Source organism: Morone saxatilis, unplaced genomic scaffold (genome assembly GCF_004916995.1).
Source record: "Morone saxatilis isolate NCDOM2014 unplaced genomic scaffold, NCSU_SB_2.0 Contig15, whole genome shotgun sequence".
In the NCBI taxonomy this organism is placed as follows: Eukaryota; Metazoa; Chordata; class Actinopteri; family Moronidae; genus Morone; species Morone saxatilis.
Window position 1 is genome coordinate 25,315,060 of NW_023339707.1, and position 13,815 is coordinate 25,328,874.

A 13,815-nucleotide genomic window follows, 5' to 3' on the forward strand; every position below is an offset into this window, starting at 1 on the left:
TCAGCAATATGAATACTAATCTGCTGCTGATTACGAGATGCTATTAATGGCCAATCTGATCCACCTGCTTGTTGTTTGCTGATTGAATGTTTCAGTGTATCGCAGGTTAAAAACAAATAATGTAGTGTAATTTCATGTCTAAAATATCATTGTAAATGGACAGGTTATAACACTAATTGACCTATTGGATTAACTGACCCCCGTTAAAATATATTTGATACCAGGAAAAGCAAGATGCCAGCCACAAGAAATGATGACAACTAAACCCATTGGAGAAAGATTCATTGAAGTTGTGCCATACATCTACAACTTAATCTTAAATAGGAACGAGAACGAGTATTATCCTTACGTACTTAACAGACCGTTCCTTCGAAATCTTGTAAATAAATTTAATATGCATAGACTATAATTGGATTTCGACTTCAAATAAACTCTAAAATGTCACCAATACATATTGAATTAGACTTAATGAAAATTAGCACCACCTGACATGGTACAAAATACCAATAATGTCCTGGGTGATACAAAACATACTCTGCTTAATAAAATGGCGTCTTGTTATAAACTGTTCATTCACCATAAATGGTCTTAAAAGTCATTTATTTTTTATACTGCCAGGATCTGAAGCATCTGACGAGGCTGAAATAACTCGCACACAAAGAAACACATCAGGTTGCAATGAAGAGATGCAACTACATTATAAGCTGATTAAGAACCTCACATGTCAATTCTTACTATAATGGATAATACAACTGCACAAGTACGAAAATAGTGAACGTCTTGGTATCATGCGTTAAATAGTTACATCATACCTATTCAGATAAGAGAGGACTCATAATGCAAGCTTTTGTCGCTGCCCTATGTATTATAAAGGATGTCTGTAATTATAAATAACAGTTAACTCGATCTTGCACCTCGCATCATCATTTGAATTATGTCAAAATAACACAAGATATCAGCATACCTGCAAGAGTACCTGTTCGCACCTAAAGCCATTATGGCGAGAACCATTCACCTCGAATTATACATAACCATATATCATTCTCCATTGGTTGAATATTGACCTGCTACGTTTGTCTCCGCTTATCTGTTCTCTTTGTCCTATAAAACGCATCAGAACAATTCCAGCCAAACACTTAAAAATCGAACCATAAGTATAAACTACTAGTAGCTGATCCTTCCAAATGCTGCAGTGTTACCGTTGGTCGATCATGACATGGGGCTTGCTCTCTGGAGCCCTAGCAACAAACAACAAAACTAATGTCATGATATAACACGGCTGATATAAAAACAAAAAAAACAGCGTCGGACTGTCCTAGCCATGTTTCGAAGGAAGCACTACAAAAACCCCAGCACACCCATCATCCAACACACACAGCCATCTGATGCTCAAACTGTTAAACCAGTAAGCGCAAGAATGGCTTTGAAGCAACGCATGAATCGATCAGGAGATATCAAACGGATGAAGTGAAGGAAGAGAAGAAGTCGCAAAGACGTGGGAGAGCCATATCACCAAGCCCGTTGTATGTTAGTGCTATGTGTGTATGTGTAGTCACTGCATGTAGGTACTCGGTGCTGTTATGTCGTTGTAGTATGATGTGTATGTGATGCTAATGTAGTGTAATGTGATGTAGTCCCAAAACTATCCTGTACTTCTTCCCTCAGACGCTCATGCGAGTTCGGAGCGCTTCTGTGTTTGGTTTGACCGTGACTGATCTATAGAGCTGCAGCATATAAACATAATCACTTTGAGATCTGAAATCCATTTTCTATGTTTCGTCGCACGTTCTACAGTAACCTATATAGCACGTAATAAATATGCGTAGTGAAGGATTTGTCCGCTGGGTGTTAAAGAGAAACATTGATACATAAATTATTATTCGCCATTTCAGTAAAGACTAGAATTAAACTCAAAAGGAGCTATTAATCATTTATATCTTGTTGGTCTGTGGAGTCTACATTAGCCACCGAACCACTCCCTTGTTTGCACAACCTGATGACACACACCAACACCAAACGAACACACCATTCGACATAGGTCAGTGCGACTGTGGATGCTTCGACCATTTAGCATGTCGGCCTCTAAAAAGGAGCCACAAGTGAGTCGCTGGTCAGTCCTGCTGCAGGAGTTTGTGCAAGCAATAAATCTTTGGAACAGTTTTTCCTTGTTAGGGGAAACTTTTATACAATTCTGTTGTATTTGATCAATCAAATCTTAATATGCTCTTTGACAATTGAATATTTTTCTCTTTCTATTAGACATTAACAGAGTTAGAAGGCCTGAACCTTATTGGAGCGTTGCGACCCTAGTGGGGGTTCCCGACACTGCTTTAACTACGTATAACTTATTTACATATTTTTGTTTACTAAAGATATCTTCGGTAATTAAACTAAGCATAAATTTTGAAAGGAGGGGAGTGAACCTTTGAGGAACTACATTTAGAACATGGACAATATATTACGGTGGAAATGGGGGAATTTAGCAGCTAAATGCTCCTTATGTCTCACTGCTGGTTATTTAACTGTTTATTGCTGTTTGGTGTTAAAGGTCCAGTGTGAGGATCGGCTGAAAACACGCAGAAAAAAAACCCTATCTAGGAGCCAGTGTTTGGTTTGTCCCTTCTGAGTACTGTAGATAATGGCAACATTCCATTGAAGGCGACTTGCGGCTACTGTTAGATAGAATGGTCTCAGTCTAGGTAACAACAAATATATTCATATTCAGGTGATTATACACCATAAAAACATACCTACTGAATTTATTCTCCCATTTCTGACAATGATCCTCCTATAAAACAAACAATAAAGTTGTGAGCTGGGGGACTACAAAGTTAATTCTCTGGATTTAATCAAGGAAGACATTGCAAATATGAATCTTCTATAGAGCTTTAAGTCTGCAGACTTTAATCTCAGACTTTTATCAGGTTAGTTTGATGAGCCAGACTATAGATGGATGCATCTTGTCAAACATGAGTCTGATTTAGGACCCGGACTGAAGCAGACTATATGCATGTGGACAACATTATGAATCTCAATCCTGGGTGCAGGACACACAAACAGTAAGTGTCTGGGCATTAGGAAAAACAGAGAGAAATCCCAAAAAAGAACACATATATAAAGCTCTATGTCCCGAGGGTGGTTTGTCCACGAGACGGAGGTGCAGGGGGGGTGTCTGAGACTGGTGTGCGGTGTTTGGTATGTGCGCGTGTTTGCGTGCGCACTGTGTGGTGTCGCACTGTGTGCGTTGTGCGCGTAGGGGCGTAAACAATGGGGGGGGTCAGCGGGATTGTATTAACAAGCAGCCGGGACTACGGGGCCTTTGGGAAGTCTGATCAGCGGGGGGGGCCCCCAGACAAGAATCTTGCGTTATCACTGCATACTATAACTTCATTTAGCTTGACGTTCCTTGTGACTCACCCTGTCCCCCACACACACCCCACACACACACCACACAACACCCACACACACACACAAGACAATACCCTGTTTTTCATTAAGCCTTCCTAAACAAAGCATGAGTTAAAAGCCTTTAAAACAAGTGATGTGCCCAACCTCGGCCAACAATAACACCGTCAGAGCTGGACAGATGAAAGGGCCATGATAAGTTGACAATGAAGTGGCCTTTGAGGAGCGGTTTCATTGTAGGAACTATGTGACGTCTCATCTACAAGACCTTCTTTCCTGAGAGGATCGCACCAGAACGTCAGCAGAATGGAAGTAAAGTGAGTCGCAGTGAAGCGGAGCCATTAGGAGGCTGACAAGAAACAAGAACACACATGAACCAAACCATGCTACTCTCGCGCAGCCGGACACAGGAAGAGAAACAGGCACAGTGGGAAGGGGGTTAAGGAGTCGCGGACGGACCGATGGTGAAGCCGTTGAGGAAGCTCCATTCGTGAGGGACTGAGCGGAGGTCAGGTCTTATGGACGGGGGGGGGGGGGGATGTGTGTACGGCTCTGGAGACGATTTGAGGAGGGGAGACGTAGGACTGGGTGGGGAAGAGGAAGGCGACATGGGAGCGGTGTTCAAAGGGTTTGAGGGGGAGCGAGGGGTGTTCCAAAAAGGGGCCGGATGAAGGGTGGGATCGGTAAGTGTGCCATGGTCTTCACCCCCCCCCCCAACCCCAAACCCATCTGTGTGTGAGTTTTTTGTTTTGTTTTTTTACTGTGTACCCGGTCCATGACGAGTAAAGCACAGGGTGGAGGAGAGGTCTGCGTGGATTTGGGAGGTGGGGAGGAAAAGGATGGAGAAGGGAGGATAGGTTTGGGCTGTGTGTGTGGGAGGCTGCGGTGGAGGTTCAATAATTTCAGAGTGCTCATTCTGTGGAGGAGAGGGGTTATTTAGTAGCATTGTCCTGTCAGAGTGTTAGCATCTTTACGTTTATTAACGAACAGAGCTTCAGGGTATAAGAAGGTGTGTTTAACCTGCATTCCTGTGTAACAGCCAGCAGGGAGCGCAACTGGATGGAATACAAAAACCCTTCAGTCCTTATCAAGCATTTAGTCGACTTCTCAGTTGATTTACTGCAACGCTCATCTCGCTTCTCTTCTCTCGCTGCGCTTTCTGGTTAGTCTTAGTTTCAGTCTTCTTCAATACCGCATGATGTTTCATTTAGTAACTTGATGGCCCCATTTAGAGTCAAACGACCATAAGCAGGGTATGCTTTTTAGGGCGGGGTTCTTTGTGGATTGACACGCTCATTTCTCATGGTCCGTCCAGTCAACGCCCCAACTCAGATCAAAACTGTCAACAGTGTCTGATCAGATTGTGATCCAGATTCTGTTGTTTGACCATTTCTCTCTTAAATCTGTTCACAACATATTTTAATTGTTTATCTGGAATACGAGGACCATAACACTGATCAGTCTTGGGTAGATATGTGATCGTTAAAGTATTGACGATATAAAAATGGATGATTGATGCAAAGTTTAATGAAAACAAGAGCTCAGTGAGCTGACTAGAAATACTGATTTTTTTTTTAGATTGATACGATTTTAGAGGTAAAAAATTAACTATTGCACTATGACGGACTGATAGCAAATTCTTGAGCTGTTTGATCATTTTGCAGCCATATGACTAAAAGAGGGACCTTCTTAAACAATAACTATTATTAATTGAATGTTTTAAGTTTAATATTCTTTAAATGTGAATAATTTCACTATTTAGGCTATATGTCAGCAAATTTAGAAACAGGACTAAATAAATAGATCATTATGTATAAAGCATTTTTCATTTTATATTCTGCATTAGACGAGGTTCGTTTTGTCATTTATCGATTAAGAACTTTCAACTATATTGGATTTAGTATCACAATATATGATTCTTGATAAGTTTGTTATAATGCGATACTGTATCCTTTGTTTTTAAATCACATTGCAGAAAGTGTTCCATACATAGAGATAATGTAAACCGATCTTGGCCATAAAAATGATCTGCTGATGTATACAGTAGCTTCCTTAATCCTTGAGGGCACATTTAAAAAAAAAAAAAAAAAAAAAAAAAAAAGTGTACCTAATCCATCCAAAGTAGACGTTTTACTCGGACCCTCAGATGTAAACCTTTTGGACGCGCTCGAGGGAAACTCAGGAGATCACCAAAGTCTTTCTGATCCTCTGCGGACCACAACTGTTGAGATATTTGACTCTGGACCGAGTCCCTACAGCCCAGAGCAAGCACGGCTGAGAGAAAACGGAGGGAGTGGAGGTCGAGGTCTTTGATGATGTGTAGGAGGGAGGGAGGGAGGGTTGAGAGGAGATGGACGGAGGGCTGAGGAGCAGGGAAGTGGACAACAGGGATGATTGATGAGGTGGGGAGGGGAGGGGAGGAGAGCTTTAATGGCCTGAGGGGAGACGGTCTGAAGAGGCGCAGATCAGCTGTCTGCAGTCATGAGCCTACCAGCCTGCATTACATCATCTGCCCCTGTGAAAGGGAGCTCAACAAAAGAGAAGCAGAAGGCTTCAGCTATACAGTGGACGCCATTGTGAAGGCACTCAACTATATAGATCCTGTATCACTGCTGCAGGATTTCCCCCTTTAAGACAACGCCGCTGCAATAAAAACACTCTCCAGCGCTCCGTAGCACTCCTTGATCTCACTTCTTTAAAAAAAAGCCCACATAGGAGGTCAGTGTGGAAAAACAAAGTCTTTGTTAGAATAGCAGATTTTCTGTCTCCTTTTGCCAAGAACCACTCCTTTATTAGTGCTGGATCCCATCAAATCTCAAAAACTATCTCAGGGTTAAAAGATAAGTTTCAAAACCAGCAATGACCCTAAAAACAAATATTTTCTGTTCATCCTGAGCACCACTGAATAAAACTATTAAAACACATCACTAGGTGACGCTTATCACCATGAACACTGTAGGTTTTGGAGTCAGTCCCACATATTCAACCTGCTGCTATAAATACCTTCTAGTCCTCTAAATGTGCATTAAATCACAGAAAGTAGTTCAACAGTTTACTCCTGTTTGAGGAACGTTTGCTAAACCTGAATTTCCCCTCCAGGGATCAATAAAGGTCCATCTTACAGGATTACTGAGGTTGACATTTAGACAAAAAGATCGACACCTCTGTCATTGCTGTACAGTAAATACAAAGCTACAGACAGCAGCCGGTTAGCTTAGCATAAGACTGGAAACAGCTGTTTAAACTTATTCTTTTAATACGAGTTAAAAACAAACAAGATATGACGTGTTAATGAGCTTTGGGTGGATTTTGTCACCATTTTCAGTCTTTATGATAAGCTAAGCTAAGCTCACAGGATGTAGCTTTATATTTATTGTACAGACATGCGAGTGGTGTTGATTTTCTCCTCTAACTTGATGAACTCAAAGTGTTCCTTTAAGAAGAACTACAGCATCTTGTTGTTTTAGGAACTTGCTGAGCTTTTGTAAAGAATGAAACTACATACAGATTTACATCTTCAGGCCTCGGGGCTCAGATCCACAATAAGAAAAATATAAAAACACATCACCCCTGTGCTTTAAAAAGATCAACGTGTGATTGGTGATGGATGTTCAGACTTGTTCTTGCTCATAAGACGAAGATTTACAGGAATGGACGAGCAGAACGTCTCAGAGGAGTGGCTGTTTGCCCGGGGAAGTGGCTCGATTCTCAAACCAGAAAAGGGAATTCAAAGAGTTTGTTTGCATTCACTCTTCAGTGGAGTAAAACCTGGAGAATATCAGACTTAAACCTGTATCAACTGGGGTTTTATAGCCTCTTGGGGCAGCAGAAACAAGCTGTAAACATCATTAACATATTAAATCACCATTTAATTTGACTAAAGTGTCCAGCTGTTTTAGGAAGCCTTTTAAAAAGTTATCTTTGTGACATATTTGGGAACATTTACGTCTTCAGTAGGAACCAATAAGTTAAACATTAATGTGTTGTTTACACATCTATTTGTTACAGAGCAACATTAGTATTTATCTGAAGTCATGTTTCTGTCCACCTGATGAATGAGAGTTCAATAATCGTCGTCTTTTAGCTCAGTTAGTTTGTTTCTACCAACTTCTGAGGGGAATATCTGCCTCTCTGCCTGTTAAATGCTCCACTGTTTTCCCCCCCTTGAGGCCCGTTTGGTGCTGTTCAGGTAAAAACCAGCTGCCTGCTACAGCCGGAAATTAAGATCGATGAAAGTAAAACAAACTTACAGTAAAGTTGCCAAAACAATGAGCTGATAGACACAAAAGCGCTCTGTGGAGCTGATGAGTTTGTGATCATGTGATCCATTGTTAATATGAAGATTATAGCTGCTTTAATGACCGTGCCGTAATGCCACCGTGCCGTCTGATCAGTTATTTACAGTAGAGAGCAGAGTGCAAAGTACAAAAACATATCTAACATGAATGGATCTGTGAGGTCAGTTCATTTTAAACTCACTGAATACTGAAACATCAGTGTGCTTCTTAAAGCCTCTTAAAGCCTTCTCTTCCTGTCATAAATGGGTGCTCTGTGTTGAGGAAACACAGCGTGGCTGTTGTTAACGTGTCACACTTCGAGTATGAGCACTTTACATTTTACACGCCTCCAGCAGATGCATGACTGGACGTTAAACGCCTCAACTTCTCTATGCTCCACAACACAACAATTAGCCTGAAGCCGGGCTCCAGTGGAGGATGCGCAAGTCAGCTGAGTGTGTGTGAGTGTGTGTGTTGGGGTGAAGGATGGTGAAGTGAGGCTGCACCATGTGACTTGCAGCATGACAGCACTGCAGGGATCTGACCTCTGAGAACAAGAACTTTTTTTTTTTATCTTAACTGAAACTAATGATCTTTGGTCCTTTTTCTGTTTGAGATGAAACTAAAGAAAGTTTACGCCTCATTAACTTTTGACCCCCAAGATGGAGGCGCAGCGACCATCAGAAGTCAGACTGAAGATCAGTTCTAGTGACGATCCATCGGGACGATTATCTGGCATTTTGAGCTGCTTTGGCTGATGTCTGCGCTCACAAAGCCAGTAAACTATAAAAGAAAAACATCTGCATCTAAATATAGACCCATAAAACCTATAAAAACCCATATCGGTCGAACACTAATGAGTTTTAATGAAAGCAGGGGCGGAGCTAGAGTAATATTCATGGGTGGTCAGAAGGTAGTACAAAGATTTCAATCAAAAACATGATTTTTTTTGCCCTCAAATGAAAATATTAAGTGAAAAACATTATTGTGGCACATTATTAAAGCTCTAAATAGAAATATCTAAAAAGGTGGAATCAGAAATGTTCAGTCTCTCATTGAACTGAAGCCTCACTGAGTCTAAATCATGGCCATAACAGATGATTCAATTAATTTCATTATTTTTAAAAGTAATCTTAATGTGTTAAATTTAAACAAACTGAGGTGGCCAGGCTTTTTTTTTTTTTTTAAAAAAACCCCACCCGTCTCGATCCGCCCCTGGATGAAAGTACTTGTTCTTGTTTCCATATGACATTAAGATGAGGACAAAACCTAAAGAAAAAAGAAGAGACTTGCCTTGTCGGTCGGGTTTTCTCCCTTCTCAAACATCATCTTGAGGCTGTTGAGGGGAACGCTGGGCTTCTCCGACTCAGGTACTTCAGCTGCTGCTGCTCCCTCCTGCCCCTCTGAATCTCTGCTGGGCTCCATGTCGGTCAGAACCTCAGGTCGGTTGGAGCTGGTCTCAGAGTGAACCTGTGTCTCCGGCTCCTGGTTGGTGGCTTTCAGAGTGTTGGGCTGGTGCTCGAGCTGTGAGTTGGGTGCAGGTTTGGGGCCTGTTGACTGACTGATGTGGGTCTCAGGGTCAGCAGGGTTGCAGGGTGTGGTTTGAGATTGGGTTCTGTGGCCGGACCGCTGCTGCTGCTGCTCCCAGCGTTTCTTTAAAACACTCAGATTCCCACTGCGCACTGTGGATGGCAGAGGTTCTGCAACCTTAAGGGAACAATAAACACAAAGAGATCCACCTCAGTCTGAGACACCAAATGCATTTTAATCCAGGCTCTCAGGCTAATTCCTTATTATTAAATTATCACCAAATCTAATGAAAACCAAATCCAACAATGTGTTCGTCCCTCTCTCAATACCACTGCTTCCTACTGAGCTCAACAAACATTACAGGAGTCAATCGTGCATTTGCTGGGGACTACTTTCAGCTGCAGATTAATACACATTGGGGGCCCCTTTCCTTAGCATTTTCAGCAGCAGGACAGTGAACATAGGATTGAGTCTATTTCTGTACATCTATGGATCAGGACAATGTTAAAATCCGAGATATTCAGTTAACCTTCCTATATTACTGTAAAATCGTGATCCACCTTCCACAGTCTCTCATTAGAAAGCAGCAATAAGGTCCAAACAGCATTATAAAGAAGTACTGTAGTCCTGCAGATGTGTCCTGGCCTACAAATCTTGTTCCCCAGATGTAAGAAAATGTGTTTTGTTTTTTTCAGTGAAAACTAAAATTTATGGTACAAAAATCATCATTCCCACTGATTATGATTCACAATATCCATCAAAATAATCACAATATGATGTTTTGAACCGTATCCTGCAGCCGTACTGTGGATGTCTTTAAAACAGAGCAGTGAGCAGGCAGAGGAGATAAACTGCCACACAAACAGTCACATCAACACTTTAAACAAGATGACTCACTATTTCTTAAAGGAGGGATGCGAGCTGTTCTCTGAATCTGTTTTTAGTTTGTTCAATGAATTGAATGTTGGACCCACCTGATCCTCCAACTGCTGAATGAAACTAAAAACTCTCACACACGTTAAACTACATGTTAACAGTTCATGCAAGCACTTCACACTTTCAGCTACGTGTGAAGGAGAAAAAAAAAAAAAGATAGATAAAGTGACGAAACAACTGCACCAACCAAAAAAAAAGAAAGAGACAAAGAGCCGCTCAGCATGCACGTCTACAGTCTGAACCTGGATCTGCTGGATACAGAACAGAAAGCGACACAGCTGGAAAAAAGTGCCAAAGTAAAGAGTTTTAAAAACCTGAGAGAGAGCGGCTGAAGACCCGGCTGTCCAGTTGGCGTTTGTGAGTTTAAGTGTGCGTGTGTGTCTGCTATAAGCTGTCCCAGATGTGAGAGTCTTGAGAAGTGATCAGAGCAGCATGAAGTAACTAGCCCACCCCCCCTACAACACAGAGGGAAGGAAGGAGTGTAGGAAACAGAGAGAGGGAGTGAAGGGGAGGCGAGGGGTGAGGGGCGTGGAGGGAGAGAAAATCAGAAACAGAGTCAGTGAGGGGGGGAGAAAAAAAAAAAAAAGGAAAATAAGTCCAGGAAATGAGAAAAAAGGTAAAAGAAGAGAGCTGGAAAACTTTACACCAACTTTAAACGTGGATAAATAATAATCTGATAAACCTTCTTGATGATTCTCTTCATCTGAGGTTTGTTTTAGAGATTAGATTCAACAGTAAGACCTTTAACTATCTTTCCTGTCTCCTTCTCTCTTTACTTCTTTTACTGAAAAGGACGACGGAAAAAATGCTGCACAACATGGATTAAATTTACAGAAAAGAAGAAAGATGTAACCAGAAGAAAGACGCAGCCATACAGCGACAAAGTACAGAAAGTACAGCTAAGGCTCATGGGAAGGATGTTAGCTTTACAGGTTATAAATCAAAATATAAGAATTTTAACGGATCAAAAGTCACCAAAAACTTAACTCAAACAATTTCAGCATGAAATATATTTGATTTGAGTTGAGTAAGTAAATTAAGTCAATTGTACTAATTCCTTTCAGTTAAATCAAAGTTAAACTCATATGCAGCGTTTCTCCAAACTTATTTTAAATGTGCGAACAGAATTTATCTGAATAAAGTCATTTAAATGCATCTTTATACAAATGTTACCACTTAAGTTGAATTTACTCAGTTTTCTTTCACTGAAGCAAATTACTACATTAACTGTCAGACAATTTATTATTAATTCATTATCAAAATGGTAGCCAGTTTTTTTATTGTTGGACATATGATGGTTAATAAACCTTAAAACAAAACTTGAATAATCCTAAACTGTTTTTATAACAATATAAAGTCAACTTGAGTCAATGGAACAAACTGGAATCATAAATAAAATACTGCACACATTGTATGAGTGTCAGGTTTTACAGCGAAGTTATTAAAACTCATCCAAACAATAGTTGTCGAGATATTTTACCCAAAATCACTAACGTCAACCACATGGTGGCGCTAGAGAGAGAAGGCAAGGGACTGCCAGTCAGATTCATCATCTGGGGGCGGTGAAAGTACAAAATCTCAAGATAAAATATCCAATAGTTGCACCAAGGCGGTGAGTGAATGCTATTACCAACGTAACAAACAATTAATCAAAATATTCTCAAAATCAGAATATGACAACATGCAGAGACACCCTGGTCAACAAATCTTGTCCTCCAGATGTAAGAAAACATGTTTCTTTAGCAATACAGACCAGACATCATGATTTCAGTAGTTCTCAGTGAAAATGAAAACTGAAGCATTAATGATCATTGTCACACTAACGTGAATTATATCATAATTGCAATATCATCAAAATAATCACAGTAACCATATTCTGCAGCACTATTGTCCATAAAACATTCCTGCATTCAGGGACGCAGAAACAATAACTAAGTAGTGTTACAAAAAGAAAACAAAGGGAGTGTTCAACACCTTAAAACAAAAGAACTATAAAATCTGAGGAATGTTCACTGAATGCACCAAAAGCCTTTTTTAAAATTTCCTTTAAAATCCATTAAATTCAACCCCAAGAAGTGGAGCAAAAAGAAGAGCAGCACACCTACCTGAGGGTGTAAGGAAGCTGTGTGAGCCCTGCACCCTCCCTGCTGAGCTCCGTCCCCACACAGACAACAAGCCCTCCCACACAGATCAGGTGGGAACGGAGGCGTCTTGTTACCGCTGCTGCATGACAGCACACGCTAACGTGGCTCGCCTACTTCTGCTGCAGAGTGCAGACGCCGCTCGCTGTTGAGCAACAGATGTCTCAATTTAAGATTAATGTCTATTAAATGTATCATTTAAATGTGTTGCATAGCGGCTCTGTGCAGTATTTCCATTTTAAGTTACTTTATACGTCTATATAGTGATTGCCAACCTTTTATGTCATTGAGTAAAGGGACATATTTTATGTATATTTCATATTATAGTCAACAAAAACAGCAGAGAACCACTGATAAACTGTACAATGAACACAATAATTAAAAACTTCAAGGCATTTCCATGACTGGAAAACTAGTCTCCAAGTTTCCAGGTTTTCCAGGACGTGTGGGAAACCTGTTACTGCAAACTTAGCTCCAACTTTTTCCAAATTTGATCAATCATTGTAGTTTCCTGTGAGTTTCACCAATCACAGCAGTCCCCCGTTGAGCTATACGTCACCAAACACAGATTTTATTCTCACAGGAACATTTTTATTGAATTATATGATAGAAATTGTAACCATTTTTTGCAATTTTCACTTTCTCACACAATGTAAACTGTCAAAAATAGCTCAAAACATCACAACATGCATCACAATTTCTTAGAAGAGCTGCTTTGAAATCATTTAAGTTGCAACAATCCCCCCAAAAAAATCCAGAGGGACTGATTGTGCACAATAAGATCGTTTGATATCTTCAGCACATTTTACAGTTGTAATGTTATTTTACTGAATACAGGAATTTTACAATGTGACAGCATATTTTGTTTCCTACCGTTTTCTTCTTGTCTGCGTTGCCTTCCTCTGCTGCCATCTGGTACCTGAGGAGGACAGGAAGACAGTGAGAGGAAGAACATTTATGGTCATACATCATCACAAACCTTGACAAAGCGAGAGGCTCGAAGCAGCTGTTCCACACCCAAGAAATTAAAATGAACTATTCCTGCTCCTCTCCAAACAGCATCAGATGATTTCATGTGTTACAGTAAATCTGGGTGGAAAACCGGGGCAGGAAAAGACTCCCGGATGGCCGATTCATTCTTGGCCAAACAGGAAAGATTTATATAACGTAATCCATGGTTCCCACTCTTTTTTTTTTTTTCCTTCCCCAGGAGTTTTTCTTGACTGTAGACATAAAATATTAGAGTAAATACAGGTGTTACTAACAAAGGCTCCATTCCATTTAGTGCAGCAGAGCTTTTCCATACTGTGTTTGAATGGAGCCTTAATTAGCATCTCTGGTAACACCTGTGTTTACCCTACTACAGTATTTCATATCAACGGCTGCTCCATTGACTGATTTAGTGGCATCTAGTGGTGCAACTCCCTTGCTTCACCCTCCCCTTCCAAGCCAAAAGGAGAAACTACAGTGGCCGCTCATTCTAAGGTAACAAAAACATAAATTATTCCTATATTCAGAAGATTATA

General features: G+C 40.6%; 1 protein-coding gene across 1 annotated transcript in view; it reads right to left on the bottom strand.

Annotated features, from left to right (window-relative positions):
- The window catches only part of lima1a (LIM domain and actin binding 1a), a gene marked incomplete at its 3' end in the record, with an annotated part of 23,203 nt that overhangs the window by 8,188 nt on the left and 1,200 nt on the right, over positions 1-13,815 (bottom strand). The window contains 2 exon segments of the mRNA XM_035656115.1: positions 8,976-9,389; positions 13,163-13,208. Coding sequence (XP_035512008.1) covers positions 8,976-9,389; positions 13,163-13,208 — 460 coding nt within the window.